Source organism: Alligator sinensis, unplaced genomic scaffold (assembly GCF_000455745.1).
Source record: "Alligator sinensis unplaced genomic scaffold, ASM45574v1 scaffold354_1, whole genome shotgun sequence".
NCBI lineage: Eukaryota > Metazoa > Chordata > Crocodylia > Alligatoridae > Alligator > Alligator sinensis.
Window position 1 is genome coordinate 548,021 of NW_005842200.1, and position 20,045 is coordinate 568,065.

The 20,045-nt window shown below is 43.7% G+C and overlaps 1 protein-coding gene across 9 annotated transcripts in view; it reads left to right on the plus strand.

Moving 5' to 3' along the window:
* TENM3 (teneurin transmembrane protein 3) overlaps positions 1 to 12,580 on the plus strand; it is a 540,570-nt gene extending 527,990 nt beyond the window's left edge. For all 9 annotated transcript variants that reach the window (XM_025207579.1, XM_025207580.1, XM_014521286.2 and 6 more), the window contains 3 exons: positions 3 to 1,614; positions 4,038 to 4,168; positions 9,018 to 12,580. In XM_025207579.1, coding sequence (XP_025063364.1) covers positions 3 to 1,614; positions 4,038 to 4,168; positions 9,018 to 9,773 — 2,499 coding nt within the window. In that variant the 3' untranslated portion in view covers positions 9,774 to 12,580. The remainder of the gene's footprint in view (positions 1 to 2; positions 1,615 to 4,037; positions 4,169 to 9,017) is intronic.
* Positions 12,581 to 20,045: the final 7,465 nt, after the last annotated feature.

A 20,045-nucleotide genomic window follows, 5' to 3' on the forward strand; every position in this document is an offset into this window, starting at 1 on the left:
AGTCAATGGTCCTTCTGCTTCATAGCCAGCGGCAGTACATCTTCGAATATGATTTGTTGGATCGACTTTCTGCCGTCACCATGCCCAGTGTTGCTCGTCATACCATGCAGACAATTCGCTCCATTGGCTATTACCGGAACATATATAACCCCCCTGAAAGTAATGCATCTGTAATAATGGACTACAATGAAGAAGGGCAGCTCCTTCAAACTGCTTTCCTGGGTACAAGCCGGAGAGTATTGTTCAAATACAGAAGACAAACCAAGCTCTCAGAAATTCTTTATGATAGTACCAGAGTCAGTTTTACTTATGATGAGACAGCAGGAGTCCTGAAAACAGTAAACCTCCAAAGCGATGGTTTTATCTGCACCATTAGGTATAGGCAAATTGGCCCACTGATTGACAGGCAGATTTTCCGTTTTAGTGAAGATGGAATGGTAAATGCCCGATTTGACTACAGCTATGACAACAGCTTTAGAGTGACTAGCATGCAAGGCGTCATCAATGAAACCCCATTGCCTATTGATCTCTACCAGTTTGATGATATCTCTGGTAAAGTTGAGCAGTTTGGGAAATTTGGAGTAATATATTATGATATTAACCAGATCATTTCTACAGCTGTAATGACTTACACAAAACACTTTGATGCGCATGGCCGCATCAAGGAAATTCAATATGAAATATTTAGGTCATTAATGTACTGGATTACAATTCAGTATGATAACATGGGGCGAGTGACTAAGAGAGAAATTAAAATTGGGCCATTTGCCAACACCACTAAATATGCTTATGAATACGATGTAGATGGTCAGCTCCAGACAGTTTATCTAAATGAAAAAATCATGTGGCGATACAACTACGACTTGAATGGCAACCTCCATTTGCTCAACCCAAGTAATAGTGCACGTTTGACGCCACTTCGCTATGACCTGCGGGACAGAATAACTCGACTAGGTGATGTTCAGTACCGATTAGATGAGGATGGATTCCTGCGTCAGAGGGGTACTGAAATCTTTGAATACAGCTCCAAAGGCCTGCTCACTAGAGTTTACAGCAAAGGCAGTGGGTGGACAGTGATTTACCGTTATGATGGACTTGGACGACGAGTTTCCAGTAAAACTAGCCTTGGACAGCACCTCCAGTTTTTTTATGCAGACCTTACTTATCCAACCAGGATAACTCATGTGTATAACCATTCAAGTTCTGAGATCACTTCTCTATACTATGACCTACAAGGACACCTTTTTGCCATGGAAATTAGCAGTGGGGATGAATTTTATATTGCCTCAGATAATACTGGGACACCACTGGCTGTTTTTAGCAGCAATGGTTTGATGCTTAAACAAATTCAATACACTGCTTACGGTGAGATTTATTTTGACTCAAATCTGGACTTCCAGTTGGTAATAGGATTCCATGGAGGCTTGTATGACCCACTGACAAAGCTAGTCCACTTTGGAGAAAGAGATTATGACATACTGGCAGGCCGCTGGACTACACCGGACATTGACATCTGGAAAAGGATTGGGAAGGACCCAGCTCCCTTTAATCTGTACATGTTTAGAAATAACAATCCAGCCAGTAAAATACACGATGTGAAGGATTACATCACAGGTAAATAGCTTGTTTAAATTGCAGTATTTCTCACTTGCTCCAAATGTACCTACCTAATAACTTATAACATGTGTGGACATTCACAATTTAAAACTCCCTCCTCAATTTAGGCACATTTGGCTACGGATGACTGGGAGGTGGCTACCTTTCATGTCATAGTTGAGAGGTTGGAATATTTGCCCACGAAGTATAAAAGTCCCTGCTCCCAAGTGTATTTCTGTATTCTATCCAATGAGTGTTTAATGCAAAAATACATAAGCCGTACTAGAAGAAGAATTTTCACAGTCTTTCTGGCTGTGAATCTTACATTCCTGGTTGCCCCGTGGCACAGCCCTAGCAGGAAGATGAAAGGAGTCTAGTGGAAAGAGCACTCTCCTGAGCGGTGGAAGATTTGGGTCTGAACCCCTCAGGATGAGAAGGACTTTAAACCAAGCTCTCCAACATCCTGCTAGGCTATAAAAGAAGAGACAGCTACCACCACCTCCAGCTGTAGTTTTGAATGAAAGAGCTTAGACTTGTGAACAAAACACAGCCTAGCAGCACGTTTAGCACTCTGAGGGCCGGCTTACTACATCACACTCCTCTGGGGATTTAGACCAGGGGACACCCAGATTGTGCATACCAAACAAGCTTAAGCATGAAATGGCCCCTGAGGTGCTCTGGTCAACTCACCTACTAAGTTCTGAACACAGTAACTGCACTCTAGGAAAAAAAATATAGCAATGAAAAAATAGGTGTGTTAAGAGGTGATGTGGAGTATATTGTGGATTTGTAGAGCTGGACCTTAGATTAAATGATGTATTCCAGTTTTCCATCTGTACGAAGAGAAATAATGTATTTGTGTGTCAACATAAGCTCTTGAAAAATCATATTGCCTGCAGATGTGTCTGAGTTTCAAGATTAGAAATCATTCAGGTCATCTGTGGTTTTTCATTCAGATGGTGTCAGACTAAAGGAGAAGCTCATCTCCATTTAGTAATGAGTGGCAAGACTCTTCCTCAGAGAAGGAAATCTGGGAACAATTGGGCTTACACCAATTACTTTTGAAAACAGCCACCTACTAGTTAGTTAATAGGCGTTGACAGGCTGAATGGGAGTCAGTGGCTTAAATCCATCCTGTCCTAGCAGTGCAGCCTAGAAGGAATGGTGTAGCAGTCATATTCTTCAAGAGCAGTTGCCATAAACATTAACTGAAATGCAGTTTTCATTTTTCTATAACATCATTGATACATAGATTACAGTCTCGGTCTGTGTTAGAGATGAGGCTATCATTGTGTGACAGTGTCAGATGGCAGCTTTAGATCCACAGTTTGAAGGGGCTCATTTATCTGATAGCACTCCAAACCATTATTTTAAAGTAAAGATTTTCAAGCCCTTTTTGACTTTCTGAAAAATACTGCTCTCCCCCTTATCTATTCAGGGTTTTCCTAAACAGAAAGAGTTGGCTTTGACAGCCAGTGCTCGGTCTGCTTTTGTTAAGTATTTGTGAAGAATGCTGGATAGAACGCAAGCCCCAGAGCAAGATGTCCTTGCATTGCCCATAATCATGGTTCCACTTTAAACTATCTTTAAAAAAAATTTAAAAAGGAAGACTAAGATGATTCTTAGTTAGTCAGTGTGCCCATCCCTCGCATGCACATGTAATGTTCTTGAAATCGCTCAGCCATAGTTCCAATTTCACAAGAGCAACACGGAACCACAGTAAAAACAAAAAAATACCCTCCCTTTGTCCCCCTTTGGTTTGCTTTCTCTCTGTCTCCATCTCCCTTAAAAGACGCTTCTATTCTGATAACGGGAAAGTGGAACCTTATTTCTGAACAGACTTTCCAGTGAATGTTCAGAGTCCTAAAATAAACTTTTATTCTCATTAGCCTGGGATTCTGGGCTCTTTCTTGCATCAACAGAATTGTTTAATAAGATCCTTCTATGGAAAACAGCTGAGTGTCAGGTGTCACTGTGGGCTTCCTTTGGAGTCAGCAGGACTGATCAGGTATAACAAAGTAAAGAACGTCACCTGGAGAACTTTGTTTTTACTGATAATGAAACATGGACACTGAAAGAACTCAGCCTGACTGTGAGATCCTAATGTGATTTAGGAAAAGACCCTTCCTACTTGGCCTGCCATATTCATTCTGGGAGTCACTGAAACACAAACATGAAAATCCACAGTGCTTTAAAGTGAGAAAAACACCACACAAGAGCGGTTACTTGGAAGTCTTCTAACAATACCTGGTAGAGCAGAATTGTAGTAAAAACAATCACTCTAGTACAAATCAGATGCTAGAGTCACAAAAAGAATAATTTTAAAGAATTCTGGTATGTTACCAAAAAAGCAGTTATGCCAAAATGTACTCTTGGATATAAATATACTTGTAAAATATAGAAACATTCTGACATTGTTTTTTCATATAATTTTCTTCCAGATGTTAACAGCTGGCTGGTGACATTTGGCTTCCATCTGCACAACGCCATTCCTGGGTTCCCTGTTCCCAAATTTGATTTAACAGAGCCTTCTTATGAACTCGTGAAGAGTCAGCAATGGGATGATATACCAGTAAGAAATAAAAACCATAAGCCACCACACAGATTGAAAAAAAGGAGTTAGAATTTAGAAGAAGGAATTATTCTAATTGACCTGCACATACCTACATAATCCTCAAGGCTCTCGCTTGCCAGTTTTTTTATTTAAGGAGTGCAGGGCAAACCTGTGCTTTATAAATCTCCAAATGATTTAGTATGTTACAGATGTAATTTTACACTACTTCTTGTAGCTTTGCTAAATTATATATGATTTTAAACAGGCTCCGGTTTGTTTTCAGTAATATAAGAACAGAGGGACAAATAATAAATAGAACTCGGAAACCCTTTTTAGATGTGTAAATTTCCTAGCAGAAACTCTAGAGATTGGATTTATACCAACACCCTGCCTGAAGGCAGAAAGTGAACACTGTAATAAAAATAGACTGTGAAATAAACAGAAGAACAGGTGATATAAATTATGCATACCAGGCACCAGTACAATTTTACTTCTCTTTAATATTAACCATGTTTTATATGTAAAGATAAAATATTGAAAATGAAATTACCCCAGGTAAAACCCATTACATTACACAGAACCAAAACTCCAGGTGCTTATGAAATTCCTTGGGGAAAAAAATCAACTGCAGACCAGAAATCCTGTTACAGTTTTAAGTGATAAAAGAAAATAAATGGAATGTAAAATTGAAAAACTAAATCTGCAATTTAAGAAAATGGCATTTATAAATCCAGCCATTCAGAATCAAAAGGCAATGCCCAATAACATCCCAGAAATCTCAGTTAAAGCAAGAGTGATAAGAAATCAAGAACATGGGTAATCCCATCATAAAAATATATAAAGGGATCTCTGATATACAAGAATGATTATATTGCATTTTAAGTAGTAGTTTGTCATTAGCATTAATAAATATTTATACAAGGTCAGGGTTTTGCTCTGCACTTCCCAAGATCATGACCCTGTAGAATTTGCAATCTCATTTGGCAGAATAAAATTACAAAAGCAGACAAAAGGAATTGGGTGGGGGGGAGGTGTGGTATAAAGGATATAACTTACAGTCTGAGTTATGTTATATGGGAAGTGAATCAGATACATTCTAAAAAATGTTGAAGGAAAGCAGAGACATGAGTAAGTCCAGAGTACAGGAGCGCATAGCATGGAATGAAAAAATATCCATCCATGACTTGGAAATATTGTGATGACAGGCACAAAGAAGATATCCAAACAAGAAAGCAGAAAGAAAAGAGTTGTTAAACCCTACAGAGCAAGGCAGGGCATGATGGGAGAGAAGGAAGGAGTTGTAGGCAAGGACGGTTGTGCAGATCCTTAAAATGAGAATAAGAATATTGCAGAATGAATCATAGATCTGACCACAGGGCGTGAGGGAGGTTCTGCGATAAAACCTTACTTTCCTACAGCTCAGCTTATCTGATGATAATTGGATCATTTGTTACTTGAAGTTGGGGATGGAGGAGTGAAGGCAAGATGGAAAGTTTAGTGGAAAGGGCACTCTCCTGAGCGGTGGAAGATTTGGGTCTGATGTCATACTGTAATATCCAGTTTTAAGGGGCCAGAAAACTGGATATTACAGTATGACAGACAAAAATAGGACCCTCCTGCAATTAAGCCAAATTAGATGAGTGATTCAGGCATTTGTCTGGAAGCTGGGAGACTTTCCCTTCACCTAGATGGGGTTTGAATTTACATCTCTCCAACTTTTTAGTATAGTCATGGTATTAGCCAGACCCTTCTCCAGTGCACCTTTGAAGCTGGTCCCTTTAGCAGCCAAGAAAGGAAGATGTGTGGGGCCACAAGGAATAAAGCAACCTACAGGATTAATAGTCTATGAGGCAGATACTACCCTGAATGGGAGGCCTCCTTGGGTCCTGGCCTTGTATCTTCCTCTCAAACCATGTTATCTAATGATTAGCTAAACACAAGGAGCAGAGGGATGCAAGTTCAAACCTCTGGGCCAGGCAGGGCCTCAAACCTGGGTTTCCTACTTTGTGCCCCAACTGGTTCCCCATTCGGACTAAAATATAGGAGGGCCACGCTCTTGCCCCCCCCCCCCCCCCCCCTTTTTTTTTTTCTCAGACTAACACTTAGACACACACACCCCAGTACATTCATAGCCTGTTGAGCATATTCAGTTTGCATATGCAGGGGCAATAAAACTACAAAGTGCCCAAGATGACACCTGCGTGGCTACAAAGCTGCTGTTTGGGCACACAAAGGGAAATAAAACACCACTGAGTGAGGGAAGGAGGGAGCTGTGTTGAAGGAGGATTCTTTTCAGGATAGAAGTAGCAACCTGCCCAGGTGCAAAAGAGAAGGTGCTTAAGTGGAGAGAGATGAGACAGAAGGGGAGAGGTAGAGAGCAAGGAAGGATAGGACGAGCAAGGAAGGAAAGGACTTAGGATCAGAGGCTTACTTAAAAGGGGCTTGAATTACACTGAAGTTTAGGATCACAGAGCTCAACCCAAAGCTAGATGGGGACAACCCCCTCCCCCGCCCCCCCAAAAAAAATGTCAGAGGAAGGAGGATGGCTGAGCTCCCTATCCCCCACCTGTCTGTTACACCTTTGAAGAAACTTACACTCTTGGACAGAGAGGGAGAAGATGAATAGGTGGCAAAGGGTTGCGAGGGATCATTTATTTAGAATTCAAATACAAAAGAAAAAGGACATCTATCGAAGGGTGAAGGAACCTTGTCATTAATAGAACAATCCATCAAAGAGCAAGTGCCATAAATAACACATGCGAACAGAGAGCAGAGGGAGGCAAGGGCAGGAACAGAACTGAGGCGACAAAAGAAAAAGAGGGCAGACCATGGAGGGTGTTGTCAGGGTCACCACTCTTCCTTCAAGCAAAGATGATCAATACAAGGAAATGATGAGGGCAAACTGAGAGGATGTGCCAGAGCTGGCACCAGAAGCAGCCCAAGTCTGAACACCAGGAGCTGGCTCAGCTAAACCTCTGTGGCATACCCAGGAGCATCACCATGAAGCCTGTCTGCCCAGCCACACCTGCTCAGCACACACAAAGTCACAGAAATGAGACCAGGCCACCACCCGAGTGTGGTGCTGAACACACACCCATAACCATGCTGAGACAGATTCTCTGAGCAGCGGTAGGGAATACACTCAGGCCTGTGCTTTGGTCTCATTTCCAGGGTAGAAGTGAGTGGGCAAAGCAACCTTTATGGCAGTGTACCCTGAGCACAGTATAGATTCAGTGCATGTGTGGTCTGTAAGGCTAAAGCAGGGGAACACGACTAGTGCCAGAGGCTGTGCCTGCCCACTTCTTTCTCCATTTGAGGAGGTATCAGAAAAGAATCCCCTATTCTCAGGGATGGCTGATGTGGCAGAAGGGCTAGACGTGGCACATAGTTCCCTGGAGTAGTGTGACAGAAGGTCACAAACACTTTCTCTCTTCACCCTCTCTCCTTCTCCTCCTCCTCCCCCCCCCCCCCAAAAAAAAAAAAAAAAAAAACCAAAACAGTTTCTTGAGGACATTTTAGACAAGTGACTTTGTGCTGGTAATGTTTAATATGGGAAAGGGCTAAATGGTAACTAATCCTTGAATACATCTCTTCTAAAATATTATCCCCATTTGTTAGAGAAGGGAATGAAGGCAAACTGCGAGTGAGACAGACTGCAGAGGAGATCAGAGCCCAAACAAGTGAATTAGTGTTGGCTTCAGAAGGGAGAAAACACTGGATTAACCATTCAGAGGTCTGCCCCTCCCCTTCCTTTACCAGCAGCTACAATAATTTCGAGAAGGGAATTTGGTATTGAGTGTAGTCCTAATCCTTTCTTCCCGTGACCCATCAGCTGTAGGGAGCAATACAGAGTCTCACTGCTGTATACTCTCAGACTCTGCTGCCTGGTGCGTTTGCTCTCCTATTTTGGCAGAGGCAGGGCTCATTCAGATAGGAGATAAAACCTGTAAAAGTCCTACAGCTCTCTTGAAAAACTCTTATTTAGCAAGACATTCATAGTAGTCATGTACTGCCCTTTGCATTGATTTACTTTAGAGTGAATAGGCTAGTTACAGCATCATTTTAAGCAGAAGTCAGGGTAGAGTTGCACCTGATGGACTAACTGAACCACAGATGCAGAAGCTTTCATGGACAACAGCCCACTTCATCGGATGCCAAGCAGAGAGATAAGATTACCTGAAAACATAAATTGAGGGCTGTGTACCTATATGCTCATTATAGGCTCTATGCTTTTTCCATTTCATGGTATGGGTTGACCTACAAAACAAATGGCTGGGATGCGATCCACAGACTGAAAATTGCATTTGCATTGTCTCCACTCCTCACCCCCTACCCTAACTTGCCCCACACACCCCCTCTACCCTCCCCCTCCAGAATAAAGATTGTGATCTGCAGTGAAAGAGGTGGTCCACCAGTCTAAGGATAGAACTGAGAAGCCAAGATCTTCTCTTGTCTAATCCCTGTTCTAACACACACTGTTTTCCATAGCGTTGCCTCTAGTCCTTCATCTGAAAAATGGGGAAAAAATTATAAAAGACGTCCCAAGGATGATTTTAGTTAGCATTTAGGTAGTTCTTTCCTGTGTTAAATGCTACTAGCAAAAAGTCACTTTTCTATAAAGCAATAATAATTAAAGTGGGGAGTATAAGGAGAAAAAGAAAAGAAAATCCAGCAGCACACATTGAACATTATCAAGCAAAATAGCCTTTGTAACTCAATGGAACAAGCAGTAGTTTTAATTAACTCTTTGGCACTGTCAGTTGTGGCATATCCTATTGTGAACCATGGGCAATATACCAAGAAAGCTTGTTTGGTATCTAGGGGCTACAGATGGCTTTTAAAAACTTCTGTCTGTTCTTGTTTTCAGCCAATTTCTGGAGTGCAACAACAAGTGGCAAGACAAGCCAAGGCTTTCCTGTCTCTAGGAAAGATGGCAGAAGTTCAGATCAGCAGACGAAAATCAAGTGGGGAGAAGTCATGGCTGTGGTTTGCGACAGTGAAGTCCCTAATTGGGAAAGGGGTCATGCTGGCTGTCAATCAAGGCAAAGTGCAGACTAATGTGCTCAATATTGCAAATGAGGACTGCATAAAAGTGGCAGCTGTTCTAAACAATGCCTACTACCTAGAGAACTTGCATTTCACAATTGAGGGAAAGGACACTCACTATTTCATCAAGACGACCTCACCGGAGAGTGACCTAGGCACACTAAGGCTGACGAGTGGGCGGAAAGCCCTGGAAAATGGCATCAATGTCACCGTTTCCCAGTCCACCACTGTGGTGAACGGCAGGACTCGTAGGTTTGCTGACGTTGAAATGCAGTACGGCGCGCTAGCTCTTCATGTGCGCTATGGTATGACACTTGATGAAGAGAAGGCGCGAATACTGGAGCAGGCTAGACAAAGAGCGCTCTCCAGTGCCTGGGCCAGAGAACAACAAAGAGTAAGAGATGGAGAAGAAGGTGCTAGGTTATGGACAGAGGGGGAAAAGAGGCAGTTACTAAGTGCTGGAAAGGTACAAGGATATGATGGGTACTATGTACTCTCTGTGGAGCAATACCCCGAATTAGCAGACAGCGCTAACAATATACAGTTCCTTAGACAAAGTGAGATAGGAAAGAGGTAACACACTGGCTTTGCCAAGGCTGCCAAAGAGACTAACTGTGTACCAGTGTCTTCTAAAAGGGAGACCAAACTGTTTTGCTGCATTACTACTTGAGCCTAAACTTACACCTTGCTCAGATTTTTCTGTAGCACAACCTGAAGAGACTCTACAGTGAAGAGAGCGCCTTCCAGAAGAATGATATTGCTGAAAACAAAACTTTTTTTTCTGAATGACCTTAAAAGGTGATCTGCTTTAAAGAATATGTTTACATATGCATATCGCTGCACTCACATTGGACTGAAAAGTATTAAAAAGGCCTAAAGATTTTACAACAGGCTGTCTGTTCCTTTGAGGCACTGTATTTAACTATGATACAGATCCATACAGTGTTTCCAAATATTACTGAATTGTTGACCTTTGCTTAAAAGAAGTAGTCTCTCTTTCTCTCTCTCTCTCTCTTTCTCTCTCTTCCTCTTTCTCTGCATAGGATGTGGTATATATCTGTTAATTTTAAAATGTGGGGCAAAAATTACTGTTTATAGACAACCCAACTGCTTTAAACTGTGCTGCTTTCTAAAAGGACATTGGCACAAGTGACTTATGCTACCATGGGAATTTAATAATGGATTTTACAATGCTAACATGGTTTGCCTTGGGGGGGAAAAATGGCAAGTAGAATCCTTGTTACAGATAAGCAAAGGAAACCCTGATTTTTTTGTAAATTATGTGAGACAAGTTGTTTATGGATTTTTATATGAATTACAATTTACTGTACATCAAATATTAGTCTCAGAGGAGTTAATTTATGTAAAGTGTTTAAAAAAGTTTATACTTAAAAATAAAATGATAAAAATGTGCTGTGTGTGATTTTTTTTAAAAAGAAATTGCACCTTTTATGTTATAGCTGTACAGTATAAAAGATTATATTGTAGAGATATAACAGTGTATGACTAATGTCCAGAAGTGTTAATATTTTTGTATTAGGTTTAAAACTGTGCATCTTTCTATCACTCTGCTGATAAGAAGGAATACTCCCAAGTGGCTGGCTAATAAAACAACATCGCCCTCCCCTCCCTTTCCAGTCACCCAAGCCAGTGCCACTTCATCAGTCACTCCTAGAAGGCACAGTAACCAAATAAGACTCATTTATTATGATGGAAAACAAATAGATTGGGTTTTCCTTGTCTTTTCCCGGCCCTAATGTAATAAATGGGTACTGATTCATACCGAGTGGGTTTTCTGTTGTTGGGTTTTTTAAATGTGGGCTTAGAATGGAGAGAATAGTGTCTCAGGTGCTTGGCAAATGTATGTAGAAGAAGATGATACAATATAGTCTCATCCAGTTCTATCAACTTTGTCTTCTGTATAAACAGCTCTTTTAAATGTATTATTTCATGAGTGAGGCAAGAGCAGCACCTGATCAGATGCTACAGCGTTGCTCTTAGAGCCATTCCACAGGTTCATACCCTGGCCTTCACTTTCATATTCAAGCCTCATTACGATGATCAATTGAACAGGAACTGGGGTGGAGATGAAGGTCTTCTCCTAGTGCTTACCCTGTGTCACAAAACCACTAGCCTGTTTGGAGCAGAGCATGCCAAATTAAGGCCCAGTAAATTTGTTACAGGGCAGGCTTGAGATGGGTACCCAGCTCCATGCAGATACCATGCACAGAACCAACTGTACCTGTGCTGTTTCTTGGCTGAAACCATGATTAGTGCTTTACTTTCATGAGCACTAAATTCAGTCACAAAAAAAATATTTTTAAGACAAATTTGATTTTTTGATGTTCCTTGAAACATACACCGTATTTCTATCCATGTATAATTATGACAAGCTATAGTAAGTGAACAAGTCTTAAATATGAACAGTTCGAGTGGATGTAATAAAAATAGTTTTCTAACTGCTTTGTATACTGAGATTCTATAGTATTACATATGCTAAATTGCACATTAGGATTGTTTGATAAATGGATTTGAATCTCTCCTGGCCAACTAGTTACTGAATCTGCAGTATCCGTGCTATTACTGTATGTGTGTATTTGGTAGAGCATACAGAACTAATTACACTTATCTTTGAATGCTGATCTTTTGTTAGAATGAAAGCACAGATTAGTTCATATTTTTTACCCTGGAAGTCTTGAAGGCCCTAAAATTAGGAACTGATACATCAAACCCCAGAGAAATGTCATTGTTTTACATTTTAAAAACTGTAAAATGCTAGGTGTTTGCAGTTCTGTTAGGTGACTTCCACAGCACTATATTTAGCATGCTATAAGTGCTCTGTTGAAATAGGCTCATATTCTAAATTATGTCAAATGTTTCTGTTCTGTTTGAATATGAAAAAGCTTGTACAACATGTCAAAATGGAAATATATCGTCTACTTGACGTGTACTAGTTCCTTCTCCTTTGTTAAGGCACCAATAAACAACAAATTACAGTATCTGTTGGTGATCATTTTAGATAAAGTCAAATCAAGCCAATTAGTGGCCTTGTTAGTAGGTATAATGAGCCTATTTCTTCCTAAAAAGACTTGTGATCTGGACATGTTCCTGCCGGAAATACTAACCTTGGGTAACATGTAAACAAAAGATCTTTTTAAAGGAGAAAAAAATGTATAATTAAAAGAAGCAGCTTACAGGGGGAAAAAAATGAGATTCAAAGTATTTTAGGCAATGACATTCAAAATGCTTTCATTATATTTTGAGATGTAAATTTTGTCTGATTTGTATTGTTATTTTAATTTGCCTTCTTAACTTTATATGTGTCCTGAATTTTCCACAAATTGATTACTATAGATTGCATCTGGGCTTTCCAATAAAAGCCAACCCAATGTGTGCGTGTTTATATTTGTTTTTTAAATGTGTGTGTCAGACACTGCAGCTGGGTTATTGCTTTGCTGTTTGTACATGAGGATGCAAAGTGATCCAGTTGCCCTCCTATTGATTCATCTGCTACACAGTTGATAATATCTCTTTTTTCCCGTCCAAAGGCCTGGTCTGCTAACTCAGCAAAGCAAATTACTCCATGGGATCTCTCTAGTGGTCTACTTTAGAGAAAAACATTAAACACACCTTACAAAGTTAAGTCTTACATAAATAAGAGGAAGGGCAAAAACCACACCCACATCTACACAATCCTCTTTCTAGGGTTGCTTTGATTTGTTATCTTTCTTGCTATCCTGAGCAGGTAAAATAAGATTCAAAGTATTTGATTATACATAAGCCGTTTGGCAAAAATAACTCTACTATCCACTGCTTTCCCTTCCCTCCACGTACACATATATACTGCATTTGCTTCGATCTGCATTTAGACCCACTGCCTAGAAAGTGCTCATTTCAGCAACAGTGCATGTCAGGAGAACGTTTTGATTTTAGTTGAAACAGGCAGACTTCACCACACTTGCTTTGTAGCGACAACCTCAAGTTGATAACGTGTTGATCCAACAGGAATCAGGTCACTGTGCTTGGCTAACTATGGCCTAAGTTTCCTGGTACAGGACTTTGTATTTTCACAACCAGTAGGGGAGCGAGATTTGCATTCATCAAGGAAAAGAGCATGCAGGTTACTGCTGCAGTCATTCAAAGCCACATGTAAAGTGATGGCTTTGAATGCAGAGAGAAACATACTGTATAAATTAGTATTACAAAAACTGTTCTTGCTGGGAAATAGAATCAACTGTGTTTCCCCTTTCAAAAAATAAATTAAATCTTTGACTGCAGTCTTAAACCCAGTTTAAACCCATCTCAGGTAAAACAGACACAGTCAGAGATGTATTTGATGTGTGTGCTCAATATCGGATTCTGTCTTTCTGGAGGATTTTTAGCAAACTGACCATTCTTTAAAATAAGCTCCTCTGTTTAGTCGCCATTCCACTGAAGGCAGGAGAGAAAATTAAGTAGCAAGCAATCCTGCCAGGGTAATAAAGGACTATAACTACAGAAGACAAAACAGGTGAAAAGTCAAGGCCATGATTTACAAATGCAAGTGCCCGTGTTTAAGTGAATAGCGTTCCAGTGCAGTATACTGAGCTCTAGCACAGATCTTACCAGCTCCCTTCTGAATATGGATGTGGGCACCTCAAGTTAGGCTACAAAACGTGCACATTTTAGCTTTTATTCTTCTAAACTGCAGGGAGACACTTCACTATGTGCTAGAAAACAGAGTCTATTGGTACAGCCCCTTGACTCCATCTGCTAATCAGATGATATAAAATACCTTAAGTCCTGTCTGACACATTGAGGCTGAGACTCAGGCAGTCTTGGCTGCAGTACTATGCTGGCTCTACTTTTTGTTCCAAGTAGTTCTAAAATGCTTACGTGCAAGAATACAACCCTGCAGCGAGAGGACAACAGTGCTGCTTAAGTCTTGCCCTAGGTTTAATCTGGGTTGTGCTAGGCTTCATTCATCTTCCTTAGAAGCCATGGCCTGATTTTTCAGCTTCACAAGTACACACAGTCCCAAGCCCTGCCAGGAGAGGATCCACTGGGAGTTTGCAGGGAAAGTCAAGTACTTGTATATCGCTGACTAAAAAAGCCCTAATAAACATTGGGGTGGCAAGAAGATATTGCAAACCAGGCCCAGGTGATAGTTACTCAGGTCACCCTACTTTTTAAGTAAATGCACAAAAGGCTTATGTGTAGGTTGCTAACAAACAAATTGGTTAGACGCTTCCCTGCTCCTTCCAAATTCCATTGTAGCTTATTAGAAGAGTCGGCTCTTTTCACATCCCTTTTATTGCTGTTCAGTGCTTTTGCAAGTAGTGATCTCTTGTTGTTAATTACTAATAACTTTTTAGGTAAATTGAGTAAACCTTTTCATTTACCAACTTAAAATTCTGTCATGGAGGAATATCAGTTCCTAGAGTCCTGGATAGAAAAATTACCGTGAACTGATTCAAAGCTCACAGTAACATAATTATGCAGTTTAGCGTTAATGGGTTCCACAAAGCAATCTTAATAAATCCTTCTGGGAGTCAGAAGGGAAGAAAAAGTTTCAGAAGCCAAGAATTAGGCTGCAAGGGGAAAAGCTGGTTTGGTTGCATCTAGCTATTAAAATCACAGCTTTAAAATGTTTCCCAGTAGGTCTATCTTCAAGAATGCACCAACATTCAGGAGAATGGTAGCATACTAGGAGCTATCCTGGACAAAATCATGGTAAAAGATGATAAGGAATTCAACTGACAAAGAATTAAAAGGTCAGAGTATAACTAATGCTAGTCAATAGGATTTATGGAAAACAGATTTTGACAACAAACCTGATGTTGTGCTTGGCAATTACAAGCTTGCAGCACATAGGTAGTACACTTTCATGTGATGCCACATGACATTTACAATTTTACAAATGGACACCATACAATCTCAGAGCACACAATAGACTAAGATCTGCAATGAGGAATCATCAGTGGAGAGTGGGTTTTCCAGTGGGTCATGCTAGTCAGCATTTCATTATTACTCTAAAAGTAAAGAGCAGCTGGTAAAGGTTGTCAATGGAAAAGAATAATGAGAAAAGCACAATCACACAGAAACCTGGACTGCTCAGTAAGCTCAGCCTATTCAAGCAACATAGATTTGACTGTATCAAAATACCAAGTTACACATAAGGGCTAGGGACAGATATTACACATAAACCAATTTAAGTGATCAGAAACTGGTTTAAACCTGTAACAGAACATAACTTCAATGCACATAATCCAGTTTCAAAGTGGCCAAACCCAGTTAGATATAAACCTGCTGGAATGTAATATCAAACTTAACTGATTTGAGTCAAATCGGTTTATGCAACTTCTGTCCAAGACCCCTTCCTGGTGTAAGTTAAACCAGAGTCCCCCAACATCCCAGCATACTTTCTGTTCTAGCAGAGCAGAGCTGGCCCCACCCCTCTGCTCCCCAGCCAGAGCAGGGACAAGTGAGGGCCTGGCTAGACGCTGGCCGTGGAAGGGAGCAAGGAAGAGGTTCATTTCCCCCCCTTCCCTTCCCTGTCCCACCAGCACGACCTGCATTTCTCCACCGGCTGCACCAGCAGCAGGGGCATGGCCAGCTCCGGGCAGAGGCCTGGAGTGAACTGGCCAGGGAGGGGGGTTGAACTGTCCCCCTCGCCCTCCTATGGGCCCGCTCCAGGGTCTGCTGGGCACTTCCTCCTTGCTGCTGCAGTAGCGGGGGTGCGGCCAGGTATTGGCCAGCATGGCCCCTTAGGTGGGGGTGGGGGGCAGGGAGAGGAGTTATGCTCCCATCTGTCCCCTCCGCCCCGGGGGACCACAGCAGAGACTGCTTGCCCCAACTGCTGCCACCACTTGCTGCCTGCATGGGGCAAGCAGTGGGATAAGCCCCATCCTGCCCGCTCTGTCAGATGCCAGAGAGAGGGAGGAATAACCCCTGTACCTGCCTCCTTGCATAAAGGGACTCCGGCCGAGCCCCTGACCCTGCCACTGGAGTGGCAAAGGGGGAGGACCCTGATGGGGCAGCAGCCCCTGTCCTGGTGTCTGGGGAGCAAGCCTCTTCCTGGCATGGGGGGGCTGTGAGTGAGGGTCAGAGCTGCCACAAACTGCATGGGGCAGGTGGCAGCACCAAGGCTCAGAAGGGGCCATAGCCCCCAAACCCCTCCTTGCACTGCCGCTGCTCATCTCACGCAATCTGTAGCAGCTCTCCCCACCCACAGCATAGCGCCATCACTGGGATGGGGCTCACACTCTGGGACACTGTGACAGGGGCTGCAGGCCTCATCAGGGCTCTGCCCCACCCCCTGCCCCTGGGGGGGGGGGGCCCACAGAGTCTGCTCACCCCAACCGCTGCCACCCACTCCCTGCAGGGGAGCGAGCCGCATTGGGATAGGCCTCCTCCTGCCCCCTCCACCGGATGCTGGAGGGAGGGGAAAATAACCCTCTTCCCTGCCCCACCACCTAAAGGGCCCTACTGGCTGGCATGTGGTCCCACCCCCACCCCTGGAGTGGGGAGCGGGGAGCAACCCTGATGGGGGCTGCAGCCCCTGTCACAGTTTCCCAGAGTGCAAGACCCTTCCAATGGGGGGGTGGGGGGGGGCATGCTGCAGGGCAGTCAGAGCTGCTGCAGACTATGTGAGGCAAGCAGCGGCACTGGGGGGGATTAAGAGGGCTATGGCCCCCTCCAAGCCCTGGTGCTGCTGCCTGCCCCATGCAATCCACAGCTTGTGCCCCTCGTGCACCCCCCACCCCCAGGAAGAGGTTCGTGGTTCCTGGACACCAGGACAGGAGCTGCTGCCCCCTCAGGGCCCTGCTCCCTTGCCACTCCAGTGGCAGGGGTGGGATGGCTGGCTGGCAGGGCCCTTTAGGTGAGGGTGCCAGCATCTGCTCTAGGGGGTAGGAGGGACTGATCCTGCCGCTTGCCCCATGCAGGCTGCAGTCCCTCAGGGGCAGTGGGGGGAGAGGGCAGAATATCTCCGTTCCCTGCCCTCCCACCTCCCTGCCCCGGCCCGCCACTGCAGCAAGGAGCAGGGAGCACCCAGCAGATCCCAGCTCAGGTTCGTGCCAATGGGACAGGAATCAGGGAATTTAACCCCTAGCCTGGCCAGTTCACTCCAAGCTACTGCCAGGGCTGGCCACGCACCCCCAGCCCAGCTTCCCTGCAGCCGAGGGCTGCTCTAGCACCCTGCCAGCGCCTGGCCTGAGCCACTGCAGGCATGTTGTGCATGTTGCTGAAAAGGTTAACTGCTGGTTTAATGTAATAAAAGATTGGGTACATTTGCCTGCATTTCATGACTGTCTGTTCATTTACAATTGGTTCAATCCAGGCAGGTTAGACTAACCTGCAAAGATTGAACCAATTCAAGATCCGGCTTTTTGAATGTCTGTCCCTAGCCTTTGAAACAAGAACTGCAGGTCATCCCTACCACAGATTTCACCTTTATCCTGGCAAGTAGTGACTCTGTGAAAGATTTAGGGGCAACTGACCAGCTACTCGATACAAGACTCTACTGCTCTGCTATGAAAAATGATCTAATGAACCCTTAGCTGTGTAAAGAGGTGTAGCACAGAGAAGCAAGGAAGCAATTTTACCAGCATGTATAGCATCAATTAAATGAATATTCTGTATGGTCGAGGTGTCCACGTTTTATAAGGATACTGAAAGACTGGCTATAATACAGGAAAAGCCACAAAATGGTTTGAATGCAGGAGAAAATGCCATACAGTGAGGAATTCAGAGCTCAAATGCATGGAAGATTGAGAAGTGACAATTACTGTGGGTAGCTAAAATTGTCTGCACATTAACACCTAAAACTAGTTTTAAGTACTTGTTACGTGGCTCAAACTCCATCCCAGGCTTAATGTAGACACCCCACCCACCCCTGCCCCTTCCAGCTGAAACGGATCAGGCCCACTGGCCCCCTCCACCTTTCCCAGTACCCAAGAGCCCCACTCACTGCTCCCCTCCCCCCCACAACTTACTTGTGGGTACCTGTGCTGTCTGTCCTGGGGAGTAGGCAGGGAAGGGTTAACCTGCCTTCCCAGCCACCAGTGCAGCCTCAGCCCACAGAAAAGCAGCAGGGGGGTTGGAGCAAGCCAGGCAGGCAGGTGAACCTTTCCATGCCTGCTCCCCTGGGACAGACAGCACGGGCAGCCACAAGTAAGTAGATGGGGCGGGGGGGGCTGGTGGGAGAACGGGGGGATGTCCTGGGGGACACAGTGGAAGTCTGAAATGGGGTGGTGCAGATTTTCTATCTTTCCATCCTCTGGGCCCCTTCTGGCCTGAACTGTGACTGCTCCAAACCTGAGCTAGCACTAACACCTATCAACATTTGTACGGCTCAGCGTGAGGTGTAGCAAGGCTCTAACTAAAAGCCTCTTCCAGCTAACAGAAAAAGGCATCACAAGAGCCAATGGGAGGAGGCTAAAACCACATCCTGACATATTAGAAATTCTGCACTAGTTGGCAGGAGGGAGAGTGATTAACCACTGGATCAACCCAGCAACGGAAGGGGCAGAAACTTGCTCTCTTCAGCTCTTCACACGAAAACTAGAAGCTCTTTTTTGAAGTGCCACCTAGGTCACATGCAGATTTGGGGCTTCATTCCAGGGGTAACTAGATGGCAATTAGTCACAGGTGACCTGAGAATCCTTTCTGTCCATATATGATGCAGTATATAGAGTATGTTTAAGACAAGGAGCTTTCTCTAGAAATCCCTGGAAGATATTGTTTTCCCCCACCCTACTAGGAAAAAACTCTCATAGATCTTAACCAGGAATATTATTGGCTTCAATCTGTAGAAATAACTCTAAAAAAACCCCAAACCTTTAGGACTGTACATAGACCCATTCTGTAGTACTTTAAACTATCCAATAGAATAACCTAGCAGAGGCATAATTTTCTATTAAGAAATCTCTAAAAGACATTAAAATCTTAAAGAGAGAGCTCCCACTTCCCTTTGCTCACATGTATGTCTCCAAGGAATCCTAGCGGTACTTTGGAAATTTCCTTTACCTCCTGTACCAACAGCCAGTGCACTTTGCCCTGAGCACACATTGCCCTCAATTATTGACTCTCCGCTCTCCTTCCCAGGTGTTTCGTGCTCCGTCAGCCTCACTGAAGGTGGGATAATATTCAGTCACTATTTGGCACCAACAGAAAGGATGGTTTCTGCAGCACTGCTAGGAAAGGCTGCTTACACAGGGGATGCATTCCTCGGTAGCCTAGTTTGCCTGCCTTTAAGTAGAAAGCAAGCCACTCGCTATGAGTTTATTCTGCTTCCCACAAGCTCAGAGTATGAGCGGAAGGAATTAAAATATACTGCCAGCCCCAGACCCAAATGTACCATTATTTGCCTGGTGACACCATTTTAGAGCAAGCTCCAGGCACCCACTCCGCCCCTATCCCCTCCCCGTACACACAGAGTTGGATCTATGCCTCAGCAGGTAGACTGGAAATGTATGGGGGGAAAAATTAAGTGATTTCTTTTGGCTGCTGCTGCTGGGATGAAAAGAAAGACTTGGGTGACTGTTTCCCATTCAAAAAGTCTAGCTTGCAGGAAGGATGGGATCAATCCTTAGCGGAGCTGAAGCAAAGGCAGCTTCCTGAAATGCATAACCGTTCCCGAATGTCTCTCTCTCGCTTACTCCTGCCCCTATCAGGACAGAGTGTTCTCCAGTTGCACTATGCATAGCCTGGCTGGGGAACCTGCTACTAGCTCAGATTTCTCAGGGCCTGATCATGCGCACACCACTGCCACTGAGGACAGCAAGAGCTAGGGCTGTGCCAGGAATGCAGGATCAGGCCGCTCATCTGCAGGCACCTACGCTGCAGCCAACAGCATGCATGCGATAAC